This window comes from Myotis davidii, unplaced genomic scaffold (assembly GCF_000327345.1).
Source record: "Myotis davidii unplaced genomic scaffold, ASM32734v1 scaffold243, whole genome shotgun sequence".
Lineage (NCBI taxonomy): Eukaryota > Metazoa > Chordata > Mammalia > Chiroptera > Vespertilionidae > Myotis > Myotis davidii.
Genome location: NW_006295183.1, coordinates 1,599,603 through 1,614,574, shown reverse-complemented (window position 1 = coordinate 1,614,574; position 14,972 = coordinate 1,599,603). Strand labels below are relative to the sequence as shown.

Here is a 14,972-nt window from a genome sequence, read left to right as displayed (position 1 = left end):
ATAAAATGTAATTCCTTTCCATCTTGTGTGTGTGTGTGTGTGTGTGTGTGTGTGTGTGTGTGTACATGTATTAAAGCTGGGGCAGTGAGACAAGGCAGGGCTTAGGATAGAAGCAACAGGAGAGAGCCTAGGCGGGCTGCTTTGGCTCACTGGAAAGTCAGAGAAAAGGGGGCCTTGGAGACGGGTTCAGGAGTTTCGCCAGGACGAGCTGCCACTATCCACTGTTCCCCTGGTTGCAAGTCTTGTGGAGACCCTTAGAGTTTAAGACGTGCACGCCTGTGGGGGAAGAGGAGGGAGAAGGGCAAGGTGACTGCATGCTCCCGGCAGGGAGAGCACACTTTCCATCTTAACTGAGCACTTATCCATGCACTGTGGCCATAACTTTTGCATTTTGAGGTATGACCGCAAAACAAGCAAGAATTTCTTTTCCCCTCTTCACAATTCCACAGACACTCATTCTTATTATAGATCTTAGCAACCTCAGCATATTATATTTTTCCTCTTCTTATCAAGAATATTCACCTTTATATTTAAAGGGAGCACTTTAGCCCTAGCCTTTGTGGCTCAGTTGGTTGAGTGTCCCATGCACCAAAAGGTTGCCAGTTTGATTCCAGGTAGGAGGCAGCTGATCAATGAATTGCCTTCACATTGATGTTTCTCTCTTCTCCCTCTCCCCTTCTCTCTCTAAAAATCAGTAAAAAAATGTTTGGTTTTTTTTAAAAGGGGGGAGGAGGGAGCACTTTATTGCTTCTCTTTGGCATATCTGAACTGCCAGCATCACCACTCTTGCACTTGGGGCCATTACTAAATTAGAGTTACTTAAACACAAGCACTGTGGCAATCCTACTAAGTAACTACCGGGCAGGAAGCACTTACAGTATGTAGTCACTGGACAACGGGACAATTCGCCTTCTGAGAAGGAGAGTATGGGAGAGCGTGAGATTTCATTACACTATTCAGAACAATGCACAATTTAAAACTTCTGAATTATTTCTGAAATTTTTCACTTAATAGTTTTGGACTGAGGTTGACCCAGAGTAACTGACACTTCAGGAAACTGAAACTGCTAACGTGCACGTAGGTAAGAGGGGACAACTGTACTCGCTTCATCGCCTTTCCTATGACTCCAGACCTTTCTCCTGAGCTCCAGCCACTTAGATCCAACTGCCCACCGATACTACCTTTGTCATGGAATTGTGTGCCCTGAATTCCATGAGGCCAAAGCATAATTCATAATCTCACCTGATGCCCCCCGCCAATAAGCACACCCATTCCTTTATGAGGCGGCGGAGGAGGTACAGCTATTGTACACCCCATGTGCCACACACTGCTCTACTTGGCTTTCACATATTAACTCATTAAATGCTCAAAACAGCCACTAAGGTGGGCTAACTCCTGGCATCCTGTAGGGCTCAGCTAGATGTCAACTCTTCCAGCTAGATATCAAAACAATATCAATATTTTGCAGAACGTCCCTCAATTCCTGAGTCCCCAGGCAGGGTCAGGTACTCCAGCCCTAGCCTTCGTAGTTCCTTATATCAAAGTATTTATCACGGGGGTTATGACTCACTGCTTACTCATCCATCTGCAGCCCTGCCAGCCATAAGCTCTGAAAGGGCAAAGGCCTCTTTTATCTCCGTTGTGTCTCAGGGCCAGATGTGGGATAGGCATGCAATAAACCATTCATGGGACACAGGATTATATTCACTAGTTGCGTATTCTCGGACAAGATATTAACCTCTGTGGGCCTGTTTCCTCATCTGTAAAGAGTTTAGAATTGTGCTTGAGACAAAGTAGATACTCAGCAAATGTTTACCCATTGCTGTAAACACTTTGTAACGAGCTTTGAAAGCATAATTCTGAACGAGCAAGGCAGGGCAAGGCATTCTGGGAAGAATAGCTATCCTAAACCAAAGCCCTATCAGAAAGGCCGGAGAGGTTCAGAAAGAGGTGAGCAGTCTGGGTTCCTGTCCAGACAGGGAGAGGTTAAAAGTTATTTGAAGGCAGGGGCTGGGACAGGTAGGTTGCCATGCTGGGAACAGATTCCCAAAGCCCCAGCAGTCAGGGGAGCCATCAGAGCCGCATTTTGCTCTTTAAGCAGGCACTGACATGATCAGATTTGGGTGAAAACAAAAAGTACAGATGAATAATTCAAAATCTTATCTCCTCTGTATCAAATGGGGAGTAGAGATTCTGTTACTCTAAATAATGTACAGAGCCCTTAAAAAAAATATGGTCTTGCCCTAACTGGTTTGGCTCAATGGATAGAGCATCAGCTTGTGGACTGAAGGGTCCCAGGTTCGATTCCGGTCAAGGGCACATGCCTGGGTTTCGGGCTTGATCCCCAGTAGGGGGCATGCAGGAGGCAGCCAATCAATGATCTCTGTCATCATTGATGTTTCTATCTCTCTCTCCCTCTCCCTTCCTCTCTGAAATCAATAAAAATATATTTTAAGAAAATGGTGGACCTTGAAAAAGAAAAAGGTCTCAGAGTCCCCAAGAGTGTATCTATGGATACCACCTAGGGGTCCCCAAACTCATTTGGGAAGCCTGGGGCAGCCAGATACGCCCTCAAGGTGGTTCAGGGAGCCTGGTTCTTGGAGAGGAAGTGGGCTGAAGCCCTCCAGATCTGTGGGGGCGTGAGCTAAGCCTGAGGACAGACAGGCCTTAGGTAAGTGATCAGAGTGGACAGGAAAACATGATGCTGGGACACGCGAAGGGCAGAGTGTGGGAGACCAAGACATTGGGGGAGGGGGAATGAAATAGTGGCTGAGGAACACACTTAAAGAAGTCAGGCGGGTGAAGGTTCTAGGAGCTATTGCCAAAGGCCTGAATGTCACACCACTTGCACTTTTTAGACTGTATTCATGGGCAGACCTAAAGATTGTTTTAATTAAATTTATTTGGAAGCAATATCAAAAAATTTTTTAAACATTTAAAAGGCTGTATCGTACAAAAAAACTCCCCCCACTTCCCTATTTGAAAGCGAGTTGCCAATCTAATACCCCATCATCCCCAAATACTTTAGTAGTGGATATGTCCTGCAAACAGGGGCATTCTCCTTTACCAGAATACAATCAGGAAATCATTACTGAGACATCACTACCACTAGCCCATGGAACCCATTCAAGTTTTGCCAAATGTCCCTGTTTTTGTAGCAAAATGACCCCATTCAGAATCATGCATTCCATTGGTTGTCATGTCTTTTTAGTCTCCTTCAGACTGAAACAGGTCCTTAGACTGGTCTTAACTTTTATGACCTTCACACTTTTGAAGATTACAGCCAATTGTTTTGCAGAATGCCCCTCAATTTGGGTTGGTCTGTTTCCTCAGGGTTACACTTTGGGCAGAAACACCCTAGAAGTGATGGTTCTTAGCACAGCCTGTCAGGAGGCCTGTGATTGCTCCTTGTCCTAATGATGCTCCCTTTGATCAGCTGGTTAGGCTTGTGTCTACCAGGCTTCTCTGCTCCAAGTCATTCTTTTTCCCGCCTTGTAATAAAGAAAAAAACCCTGGGACAATCTGAGCGTCCAAATATTAATTGTAATGTCTGATAACCCACGGAATAAGTTATATAAATTTAAATTTTGTTGAGGAATGTTCCAATCAGTTTATTAATTTATATCAATATAGATGCATGGCTTCCTATTTTATTCAATGGGTATATATATACTCCATTACAATCTTTTCTTTTTTTGATGCTCAAATTGTCATTGATTTGTCCAGTGGGCTCTTGTTTTTGTGTTTTGAGCCCTTTTTACTTTCTGGCATAGATGTTCCAAGCTCACACTTTGCTTACCCCAGCCCTGGAATCAGCCATTTCCACCTGATTTATTTTATTGGAAATGGTACTTAGAAATGAAGATCTAGGCACAAGGTGTGCCCATTGCTATTAGGCTGTGTCAGCTCCCAGGACTTCTCAGTGCAAACAGCTAGGAAATATATATACACACACACACACATATATTTTTATATGTGTGTATTGAAAACCCTAAGTTCATACTGATAGTTCATATACCATTCCTACATTCTAATTTTCTCTTTCCATTATTTTTAATGCCTTTCTCTGTCAGTGAGAAATCTATTTTCTTTCATACATTAACTTACTTGATCAATGTTCCTGTAACCATCCTCCCATCCCCATCGCCACCCCGATCCCTTCACAAATGCCCTCCTGCCACATGACCCCGCACTGAACCATCCCTCTCACTCAACCCCACTCAGGTTCTGACAGCCCATATGGGTGCTCTTCACCCCACAGGCTTATACGGAGTCGGGGCCAGCCCCACTGGGTTCTGACACCCTGTGTAGCCCCCCACACACACACCACCACATTCTCACTCAGGAAGATGCCCTTTTCACCCTACTGGGCTACCTCTCCATGACACGCCACCTTCCCGTCCAGTCCCCCAACACCCCAGAGACATTCTTTACTCTGCTCAGGTTTCAAAGTCTGGCTCTGGGTCTTCACAGCTCCCACCCAGCCCAGACATCTACCATGCTCTGGCCACCTAAAGACTTTTAAGGCCAAATCAGTGAGATAGAGGAAGATTGCCACAGAATTGGGTTTTTATTTTGAGCAGAGAAGCTGACTGTGTGGGAGACATCAATTGGCTTGTCTGTTGCCCCGTAGGAGCAGGGTCCACCTAGTTCTCTTCCTTATCACTGGCATCTTGAGTGTCACCCACTCATGCCCACCGATCCTCAGAAGATAGCAGTAGCTGCTGAGGAGCAGCAGGGAGGAGGCCCCAGGAGGCCACATACTTCAACCACTTATGCGGAAGCCCACGCATGCAGATGGCAGAGAACTGCTTTGCCTAAGAAATCAGGCAGTTGCCCAGGTGATGGAATTTATGGTGCGCTGAAAGCTTGTCTGCCCTAAAATAGCTCTCCAGCTCAGTCTAAACTAGCAGTTCATGTCTTCAGATTTAAAACCTGGTGTTAGGCACTGCCCAGGGTGGGGAAAGTATGCAGATGGGGTAGAGGGAGGCAGCAACGACTCCTAGATTCTCAGTCACAACTCTGCTCCCTTCTGTGTGACCTTGACAATTTTCCCCTCTCGTCTCTTTCCCCAGCATTTTGTTTTATATATATTTTTATTGATTTCTGAGAGGGAGAGGGAGAAACATCAGTGATGAGAGAGAACCACTGATCGGCTACCTCCTGCATCCCTCTACTGGGAATCGAGCCGCAACCCAGGCCTGTGCCCTGACATAGGTCAATGCTCAACCACTGAGCCACCAGTCCGGCTCTTTCCCCATCTTTAAAGTGATGCTTTCTCAGGCCTTTTCAAGAACTAAAATCTTTCTCTCTCATACCATTAGTTCAGGGCTGGTTCAGTTTCAGGACTATCTGCATGCAGGGCACTGCTTGAAGCAGGCATCTCAAGGCAGCCAGCTTGCCTATGAGATAAGTGAAATTTTCCAGAAGAGGAGCTAAGATTCAGAGAGGTTAAGTGATTTGCTGTCTGCTCGCCTCCTGTGGGCCTGCCATAGAGAGAACATATCCTCTCAGATGGGTTTTCAGGGAGCAAAACCACCAAAGAGTAATTGGAATTGCTGACATACCTTCTCAACATGCACATATTATCTGTATACAAAGTTTAAACAAGTACAGTGTTTAGTGTCCTATACACTCTGAAGTTTAAATCCAGGCTAACATTTGTTAGATGATTCTGAGTAGGTCAGAAATGGATTCCCAGCAAAATGGTGCCAAATATTTTAAATATCAAGGACAGATGTAACATGCCACAAGCTGCTGACAGATGTACCCAAGCAACCCCATTCTCTAAATAAATTACTGCCTTAAAAAGGACATATTTTAAATTGTTGAATTTTTCTAACAAAAATTAAGATGCTTATAATATGAAATTCAGATCTTATTTGCCTTTTCTAGAACTTGAAATAGAAGTTCTTTAAAGGAACTGATTCAGTGAGGAACTGAGATTTGCTGGGAGGCAGGGTGGGGAAGATGGAGAAGCCTGATGACCATTTAGGAATGTTAACTACATTCCAGTAAATGTTCTAGAGAAACATCATATATGAAAATACCTTGACATTCTTGTGACTTACCTTGAGTTGCTGATGAAAACAATCAAAATAGAACACAGTTCAGCCCTGCCCAGTGTGGCCCGGTGGATAGAATATTGGCCCCTGCAGGGAAGGGTCTTGGATTTGATTCCCAGTCAAGGGCCTGTACCTGGGTTGCCTGTTCGACCTCTGGCCCCAGTTGGGGCACTTGCTGGAGGCAACCAATGTCTCTTTCTCATATCAATGTTTCCTTCTTTTCCCCCCTCCCTCCCTTCTAAAATCAACGGAAAAAATATCCTCGGGTGAGGATTAACAAAACAAAATAGAACACAATTCAATGTTAACAGTACTGGAAAAAATGTTAACTTTATTCACATAGGAATTTATTAACAAGATTAGAAGCACTTGAAAGGTTAGGCTCCTCCTCTGTGAAATGCTGCCCAAGGTCTCAACCCTCCCCAAAAGAACCCTGGTTCCCACTGATCTGGTGCCCCCAAAGCCCCATTCCTGGCCTCTCAATCCCCTGCTATCTCAGCATCTCCTCCTCCTTTAGCTGTAAGATTCCCTCAGAATCAAAGCCCAGAAAGAGACTTTGGGCTATGTCTCAAGTGTGGCCTGGCCCATTCCACCAGCAGGGTACACTGTCCATGCGCAGTGGTGTTGGCTCCTTCCTGCCTCCTGCTCCCAACACTGCTACAGGCCTGTCACCTCAGTCTCCTCCTAATCAGAACACACTATCTGTGCCTCATCAGGCAAGGCAAGTCAGAGCAGGCATCAAGATAGCACTTTGCATCCTTGCGGCTATCTGCAAGCCTTGCAGGGTAAGGAATACAGCACTAAAGAGCAAGCACTGTCCTTGCCTCCAGATCGAGGGCTCAGGTGTGTGTGGCATCCCATGGGAACTACACCAGGAGAATGGTTACAGGATATCCATCCCTCCAACCTGTTTTCTTTGGAGATGATATTTAAACAACAAAATGTAAAATGCCACCAATGGAAATGGTAGATTCTACAAAGGGGGTGTTGCTGGAACAACGTTTATTAGGGAGTTTCCTGGAGGTATTTTCAGGGTCAACAATCACATTGAAAACCTACCCTACGCCAGGCACATGTGTACCTCCTCTAATGTTCACAATGAATGGAAAGACATTTTATCCCCATGTTACAAAGACAGGCCTAAGAAGGGTGAAGTTCCCCAATTTTGGTTGTTTTCTTGTTCTGCTTTTTGATCAATTGCTCATCTGTCTAATCTAAATTTGCCCGATTCCACAGTAAGACTTCTACAAGGTCAGAGGAAGTACCAGGATTGGAACCCACCGGAGCCTAATCCTTCTCTTCCCAATCGTTCAGCTGCCTCCCTCCACGCACTGCTCCCAATACAGAGGTGGCAGGAGAAAAAACCCGGATGTAGACCTGGTGAAAGTCTACATCTCAGGGCCTGCCAAAAGCCCTTACCACAGGTGACCCCCTAAGCTCTTCATGCCTTGAGAGGCAGCTATCCTTCCAAGATAGGAGAGTGGCAGGCACAACCTGCCTTTCTCAGCAAAGTAACTGACTGTGGCCCCTTCCCCTTTTTTATCAGGGTACTGTATTCTTTCCCTTTGGGTACATTCTCTGCCATATTTCCCCACCTAACAAGAATGACTCCTCCATCTGTGATAGAAGGGAAAAAGGCTAAACAGCAGCACACATGTGCTTAGGACCACATATGAAAACACTTTCAATGGGCATATTTCCCCATCTGTTTTACGTGAGTATAATAAACACCTGCACAGCACCACAATTAGCTGAAACTCAGAAGCTAAACCTTGGATTCAAATTCTGGCTCTGACCTTGGTAGCTGTTTAGTCTATCCATGCCTCAGTTTCCTCATCTGGAAACTAAGATGGAGATGATAGAGGCACTTATCACTCAGAGTTGTTGTGAAAATTAAATCACTCTATATGAAACATCTAGAGTCACTGGAATACAGCAATCTCTAAAAATAAGCATTTGCTTTACAATGCTACTGCTAGTGTCACTAAATAATTCCCCCAATAAGTGTTTATTCACCAAACTTCCTAATTTCTACAACTGCTGGTAGGTGTACAGGATGATGTAACCTTTATGGAAAGGACTATGATCATGTCAAAACAAAAACTACAGAAGTACCTTTATTTACCTTTTGACTAGGACAGACAGGGTGGGGAACCTTTTTCTGCCAAGAACCATTTGTAAATTTGTAACATCATTCGAGGGCCATACAGAATTTAATATCAACTTAAAAATTAGCCTGCTGCCCTTGCTGGTTTGGCTCAGAAGATAGAGCATCAGTCTGTGGACTGAAGGTAGCTGGGTTAGATTCCGGTCAAGGGCACATGCCCGGGGTGCAAGCTCAATCCCCAGTAGTTAGTGTACAGGAGGCAGCCCATCAATGATTCTCTTATCATTGATGTTTCTACCGCTTCCTCTCCCTTCCCCTCCCCTCTGAAATAAATAAAAATATATTTAAAAAAATCAGCCTGCTATATTTGGTCAAACATTTAATTAACTCACCCCTAATGCCTTGGCAGGGCCAGACCAAACGTTCCCTACCCCTGGACTGGGTAGAACCACTGCTAGGAAATTACCCTGAAGATACACCTCCACAAGTAAAAACAACGTATGCACAAGGCTATTCATTGTGGCATTATGTAAAAACATGACTGGAAATGTCCTAAAAGTCCAGGTATGGGAGACTTGTTGAATCAACTATGGAACATCCACATAATTGAGTACTATGAAGCCATAAGAAAGAATAAAGACAACTGATATAAATCAAGTTTCAAGCAATGTTAAATATTTTAAAGTTACATATTGTATGCCCACTGAAAGGGCCTAGATGGAATAGCACCCAGTAACGTTGAGCATGCCTACAGTCCAGATCAGCGGTCGCCAACCTTTCGGACCTCGCAGACCACCAGTGGCCCACGGACCATCAGTTGGCAACCGCTGGTCCAGATCTTAGTTTCTAATTTCCAATCCCCACTAAAGGGAACCAGGACTCCTTGGGAAAATGCTGATTCCAGGTGAAAGGTAGGGAAATATAAGATTAGCATGGAACATCTTTTTGTGACAGAAAGGAAATGTTCAAAGACCAGTTGGGGGAGAGGGGTGTCCATAGGACACAGCTAAGAGTCTAGTATCTAGAATATAAAAAGAACTCTTACAGCTCAATGATAAAATGACAATTTTTTTTTATTTTTTTAAAATATATTTTATTGATTTTTTACAGAGAGGAAAGGAGAGAGAGAGAGAGAGAGTTAGAAACATCGATGAGAGAGAAACATCGATCAGCTGCCTCCTGCACCCCCCCCACTGGGGAAGTGCGTGCAACCCAGGTACATGTCCTTGACCGGAATCGAACCTGGGACCCTTCAGTCTGCAGGCCGACGCTCTATCCACTGAGACAAACCGGTTTCGGCAAAATGACAATTTTTAAGTGAGCAAAAGGTATGAATAGACAATTCTAAGATATACAAATGGCCAATAAGCATATGAAAAGAATACTCAACATCATTAGTCATGGAGACACCACTTCACATCTACTAGGATGACTATAATTAAAACAAACAAACAAACAGAAAACAAGTGTTGACTAAGATGTGGAGAAATCAGAACCCTTACACAGCCCTAGCTGGTTTGACTCAGTGGATAGAGCATCAGCCTGCAGACTAAAGGGTCCCAGGTTCGATCCAAGCCAAGGGCACATGCCCGGGTTGTGGTTTCGATCCCCCCCGAGTAGGGGATGTGCAGGAGGGAGCCAATCAATGATGCTCTCATCATTATGCGCAGGAGGGAGCCAATCAATGATGCTCTCTCATCATTGATGTTTCTGTATCTCTCTTCCTTCCTCTCTGAAATCAATTTTTTTAAAAAAAGAACCCTTATACATTACTGTTGGGAATGTAAAGTGGTTTAGCTGCTATGGAATAGTTTAGTGGTTCTTCAGGCAACACAGAATTACCATATGACACTGCAATTCCACTCCTAGATATATTCCCCAAAGAACACGTTTATATAAAAACTTATATATGAATGTTCATAGAAGCACTATTCATAATCAATAACTGGAAACCCAAATGTGCATTAACAGATAAAATAGGGGTTTATCCATGCAATGGGACATTATTCACCCATAAAAAAGAGTAAATTACTGATACATGCGACAAGATGGATAAACCTGGAAAACATTATCCTCCTATATAATAAAAGGCTAATATGCAAAATTGTCCCCTTGGGAGTTCAACCATGAGTTAGACCGCTCACTATGATGTGCACTGACCACCAGGGGCCAGAGCGGAATATGGTGGGTGAGCAGCGGCAGCAAGCGGGTGGGGGAGTTGAGGGGGTGGGGAGGGATGATGATGACGACGCTGAGAGAGTGAGGGAAGGAGGTAGTGGGGAGGGAGGTGGAGAACTGGATCGGGCATGATTACAAGGCAGGCCTAGGGACCCTACCCATGCACGAATTTCGTGCACCAGGCTTCTAGTGCTAAAATAAAAGAAGCCAGACACAAAAAGGCTACATATTGTATCACTCCATTTATGTAAAATATCCAGAGTAGGCAAATCCATAGAGATATTTGTGATGGCCAGGGAATGGGGGGGATGGGAGAATTAGGACTATTAGGTATAGGGTTTCTTTTGAGGGTGATGGAAATGTTCTGGAATCTGATAGTGGTAATGGGTACACAACATAGTGAATATACAAAAAAGTCCCTGAAATCAACATTTTAAAGTGGATTTGAAGTTATGAGTTAAATCGCAAGTAAAAAAAAAAAAAAAAGACACAGCTAGTTGGAGGAGATCACCACTCTTCAAATCTGGGGCAAGCTAAGCATAAAAAATACTGAGTTATTAGATTATAACACTTTGAATTTAAAAAATAAAACCAAATTCATAGTAAAAATCACAACCCAAAAGGACAGAGGGAAGAAAACTCTTCTTTACAGATGAATGCCAGCTAATAAATGTAGAAGGCATGATGAAATAAGAAAATTACCATTTAAGAATTCCTAATGTGATAATTAACTAACTGGTGAATTTATATAAAAGAACATTAGCGTTCAGTATACTTCTCTTTCAACTTTTCTGGAGGTTTACAATTCTTCAAAATAAAATGTTGGGGAGAAAGTCTGTATACTAAATCAACTTTAAAGAACAAACCCAACATGCTTAAACTATAACAATCAGAAATGCAATGATGTCTAACACAAAGAATCTAATTTTCTTGAACATATTTTACTATTCCCATTATGATATAGTTGCTCTGCAAGTCCTCTATGAATCCTCAAGGCTTCTAAATTAGTTAAGTGAAAATCACCTAGCCCAATTCAGACAATCAAAAATTTATCCAAGAGGAAAGAAAATAGGTTGGACAACTCACAAACCCCTGTGCTTTACCCACTACGTGGAACTCCACATACCTCAAAATAATGGCTTTCAAATGTTTTTTCTTTACAAAATTTCTGAGAATTTCGAGAGGTATTCATTTTTAGCTACAGGGCAGACACTCCACATGTTGAGAAGACAATTCAATGTATCTCCAATGGGAAGATTTGTCATAAAGAAAGTCACCAAAAATTGTAAGCAGTCTGGATTCATGTTTATTGAAGCCAGTAATTAGAGACATCTTCTTTCCCAGCACTAGAAAGCAAGGTTCCACATGACTGCATACTGCATCTGGATAGAGCCACCCCCCTGGACCAAGGCTGCTCGGGGAATAATCTGCAGTCCTAATTTTAAGTGAAAAACACCAATAAACTTAGTATAGAGACAACAGTGAACTTTCACTTACAGTATCAACATTGTTAAGGTCATGATGTACAGAGCAGTCACTTTCAACTTTGTTAAAACTAATGAAACGCGAAGTCTTCAATTTAAATACTGATTTTAAAATGCCAATCAAAAAAAAAAAAGTGCAAACAAAATTAAATAATTCTAGCAGCATACCCGTTGCATTTTTAGGAAAGAATAACTCATGGCCTCAATAAGGCCACATCTTCAAAACTGGGCTTATTTCTTTGATTTTTCCATTTTATAGACAAACAGCAGATGTAACCGCTATAATGTATATAAATAGTCATAAAATTCTATTTAACAGTCTACCATACAAGTGTATTCTGCAAATAACATGAATTTTACTTTAAAAAGTAAAGGCTGTTTATTGTTTGGCCTTTGGTTCCAATGCTTGAAAGCCCCAAAATAACAAAAAGACCCTCCCATCCCCCCACCTCCCAAAAAGAACCCCGCAGCTCCCCAAAGTTGGTAGACTTTGGCAACCACTAAGCACATGACACTATGCAACAGTTTCTTCTGATACTAGGAGCATCCATTTGTCATGAGAAATTAAAAGTGGTCTCCAAGAAACCCTCCTTCACAGAACACAGGTGCCTTAGCATTTCATCGGTTTTAGTACATTTTACAGTGACACAAAAGTGCTTATCAGTTTAAATCATAAAAAAATAAAATAAACGAAAAGTAAAATGATGCTTTAAAATTTAAAATCACTCCATATCCCTCTTAGGCATGTGCCTTTCCAGGAATCCTTTCTTGTTCCTGAGGTCACTCATTTTGTGCCCCACTTCCAGCCACTACAGAGGAATTAAGTGACCCCACCACTAGTGTGGTCACAGCTGTTGGGCATCTAGTGGTCACTACCCCACAACTATCACTCCACAGTCAGTTTACTGTCATTACCTGGACAATTTGGTAATTGGAAACCACAATACATTAAAAAAAAAAAACCCTGAATTTAAAAAGGGTGAAAAAGTATATTTTCAACAATAAAACTGGCACAAGAAACATGTTTTATGTTTGTCAGAAAGGCAAGTAAATACTCAGCTTTCTCCTTAACAGTGTTCAGACCTTTACAAAAAAGCAATTCAAGACAGTTTTAGAGTCTTGTTCTATAACATAGGATATTAAGTTATGCCCAGTACTATGTTAGTGGTCAGTCAAATCTTGTATGTAAAAGTAATAACATTAGGGAAGTTATGCTCAGACACAATACAATAAACATTCATATAAAAAAAGTAAACTCCACATAAATGAACTGTGGTTTTTCCCTTGGTTTGACAACAAATGTTTTAGACATTAAATTAATGGTAGTGTTTGCATTTAAAAGTTCTGTATCATGTATAAAATTAAAAGTGCCATTTCAAATCCACAGAAGTCAGTTCCAGAATGGTGTTGTGACATGATAATGTGCATGAATTTGCCCTAAATGGAGACACCTGAAACTCTTATTTCCATAAGAAAAAAAAAAGCTTCATTTTATGAAAAACACAAAACAAGAAGTATATCATTTTCATTTTCAATATAAAACATTCATTTGTTTGTCCATCTCATAGCACTGATCAGACCAGGGAGCTAGGACAAAACCCTTTTGCACATGATGGCTTCCACAGACAGTAAGGCAGGGATTGGTGTAAGCCAATTAATCAGTGTGCAATTACATTAAAAACCTCCCTCAAACTTTCTGTAGTACTTTGCATTATAGTAAAATGAGAGGTTGGTCACCCATTCTCTACTTGTAGGCCAGCCTGTGGTAGTAAAAAAAAAGAAAAGGTTTTTGAAATTTAAAAAACAGAGCAGGAGTTATTAAAAAAACACTATTTAAAGTAAACTAATTTTGTAACTGCCGACTTTAAACACATCCCAGTGACTGTCTGCCCCACAGTGCACATGCATGGAGCCCAGCACCTCCCATGAGAACATGGCCTCAGCCAAGCACGTGAGTCCCGGGAGGCTGCCATCTTCCCCATCCCTGTGTCAGCTCCACCTGACTCAGGCACACCCACACTTAACACATCTTTCATAAATTAAAGATGCATTCAGAACAAGTCTAATTCCCATTTTGCTTAGTGTTTAGTTTGGAAATGCTTCTGATATTAATTCTTAAAAATGATTATTCAACTTCTACCGAACACACAGTATTTACTAACACTGCTCATCTCCTTCCTTCACCTCCTTCAACGTTCAGCTCCCCCATCACTTCTCTCATTCCTCCTTTAAGCCATTTTTGTTTCCTGGACTTTCTGCTACTTAATCTGCTTCCCAAGAACAAGTGAATTTGCTAGCACGCACCTGGTCAGACTAACCATCTGATCAATGATTTCCTGGTCTCATTTGCTCCGCCCTGAAAGAAAGAGGGCGCCCTCTCTTTTCATCTACCTTCCCCTCCACATGAAGCCCCAGCTGCACTTGTTTCCCACGAGAGAGCAACATGCCTGCGAATCCAAGGTTATCCTTAACAAAGGGATCTGACACATAACCTTCCTAAATGTGCAATTCACACTCGGACAAGCCAATGAAGTTTTTTTTTTTAAGTTCATCTCCCCTGCCCCCAAAAACTGATAGCATGTGCCGTATCAGAAAAATCCTGGTCTTAGCAGATCAATATACATAGTTATTTGGTCATTTTACATATGCACTTTTAAGGAGGATCAGGCTTCATTTTCTGTTGAAGAGTTTGTTACCATGGAGTCTGGTTTTCGAGTCATCCTATCCAGTTCTTCCTGAACATTTGTCAACACAGTCTTTTGTCCTTTAAAAAAAAAAAAAGCAATGATGGGTTATTGAAAAAAGCTTTTTTCATTACAATGATTATGAGGCAGACCTAAATTCAGTCCTTCTTTATTCGAAATGTCACAGGTCTGTGTTCCCCCAACCAAATAATTCCTATTTCCTATGAAGGGATACCAGCTCATAGCCTGGGCCACCAGACCAGATTCTGAGTCCGTAAGAACTCAGGAGCCCCTGAAGGCCCAGGCTGACCTGAGGATGGAGTGATTCCCTGATGGCATCCTTTGATACGAAAACACCCATTAGGGAAAACACTGTATTAACATATCTTACAGCCAATGGAAAATTAAGAGCCAAGAACTTTTAAAATGGCCTCTAGCTTCCAGGGAAAATGTG

General features: G+C 42.3%; 1 protein-coding gene across 6 annotated transcripts in view; it reads right to left on the bottom strand.

Annotated features, from left to right (window-relative positions):
* DYNC1LI2 (dynein, cytoplasmic 1, light intermediate chain 2) overlaps nt 1-14,972 on the bottom strand; it is a 40,574-nt gene that overhangs the window by 8,276 nt on the left and 17,326 nt on the right. For 3 of the 6 annotated variants that reach the window (XM_015567879.1, XM_015567882.1, XM_015567878.1), the window contains one exon: nt 14,531-14,598. In XM_015567879.1, coding sequence (XP_015423365.1) covers nt 14,531-14,598 — 68 coding nt within the window. Of the gene's footprint in view, nt 1-9,472; nt 9,605-10,579; nt 14,599-14,972 lie in introns of those variants that run through there. The other 3 variants (XM_015567883.1, XM_015567880.1, XM_015567881.1) reach the window with 2 other exon arrangements.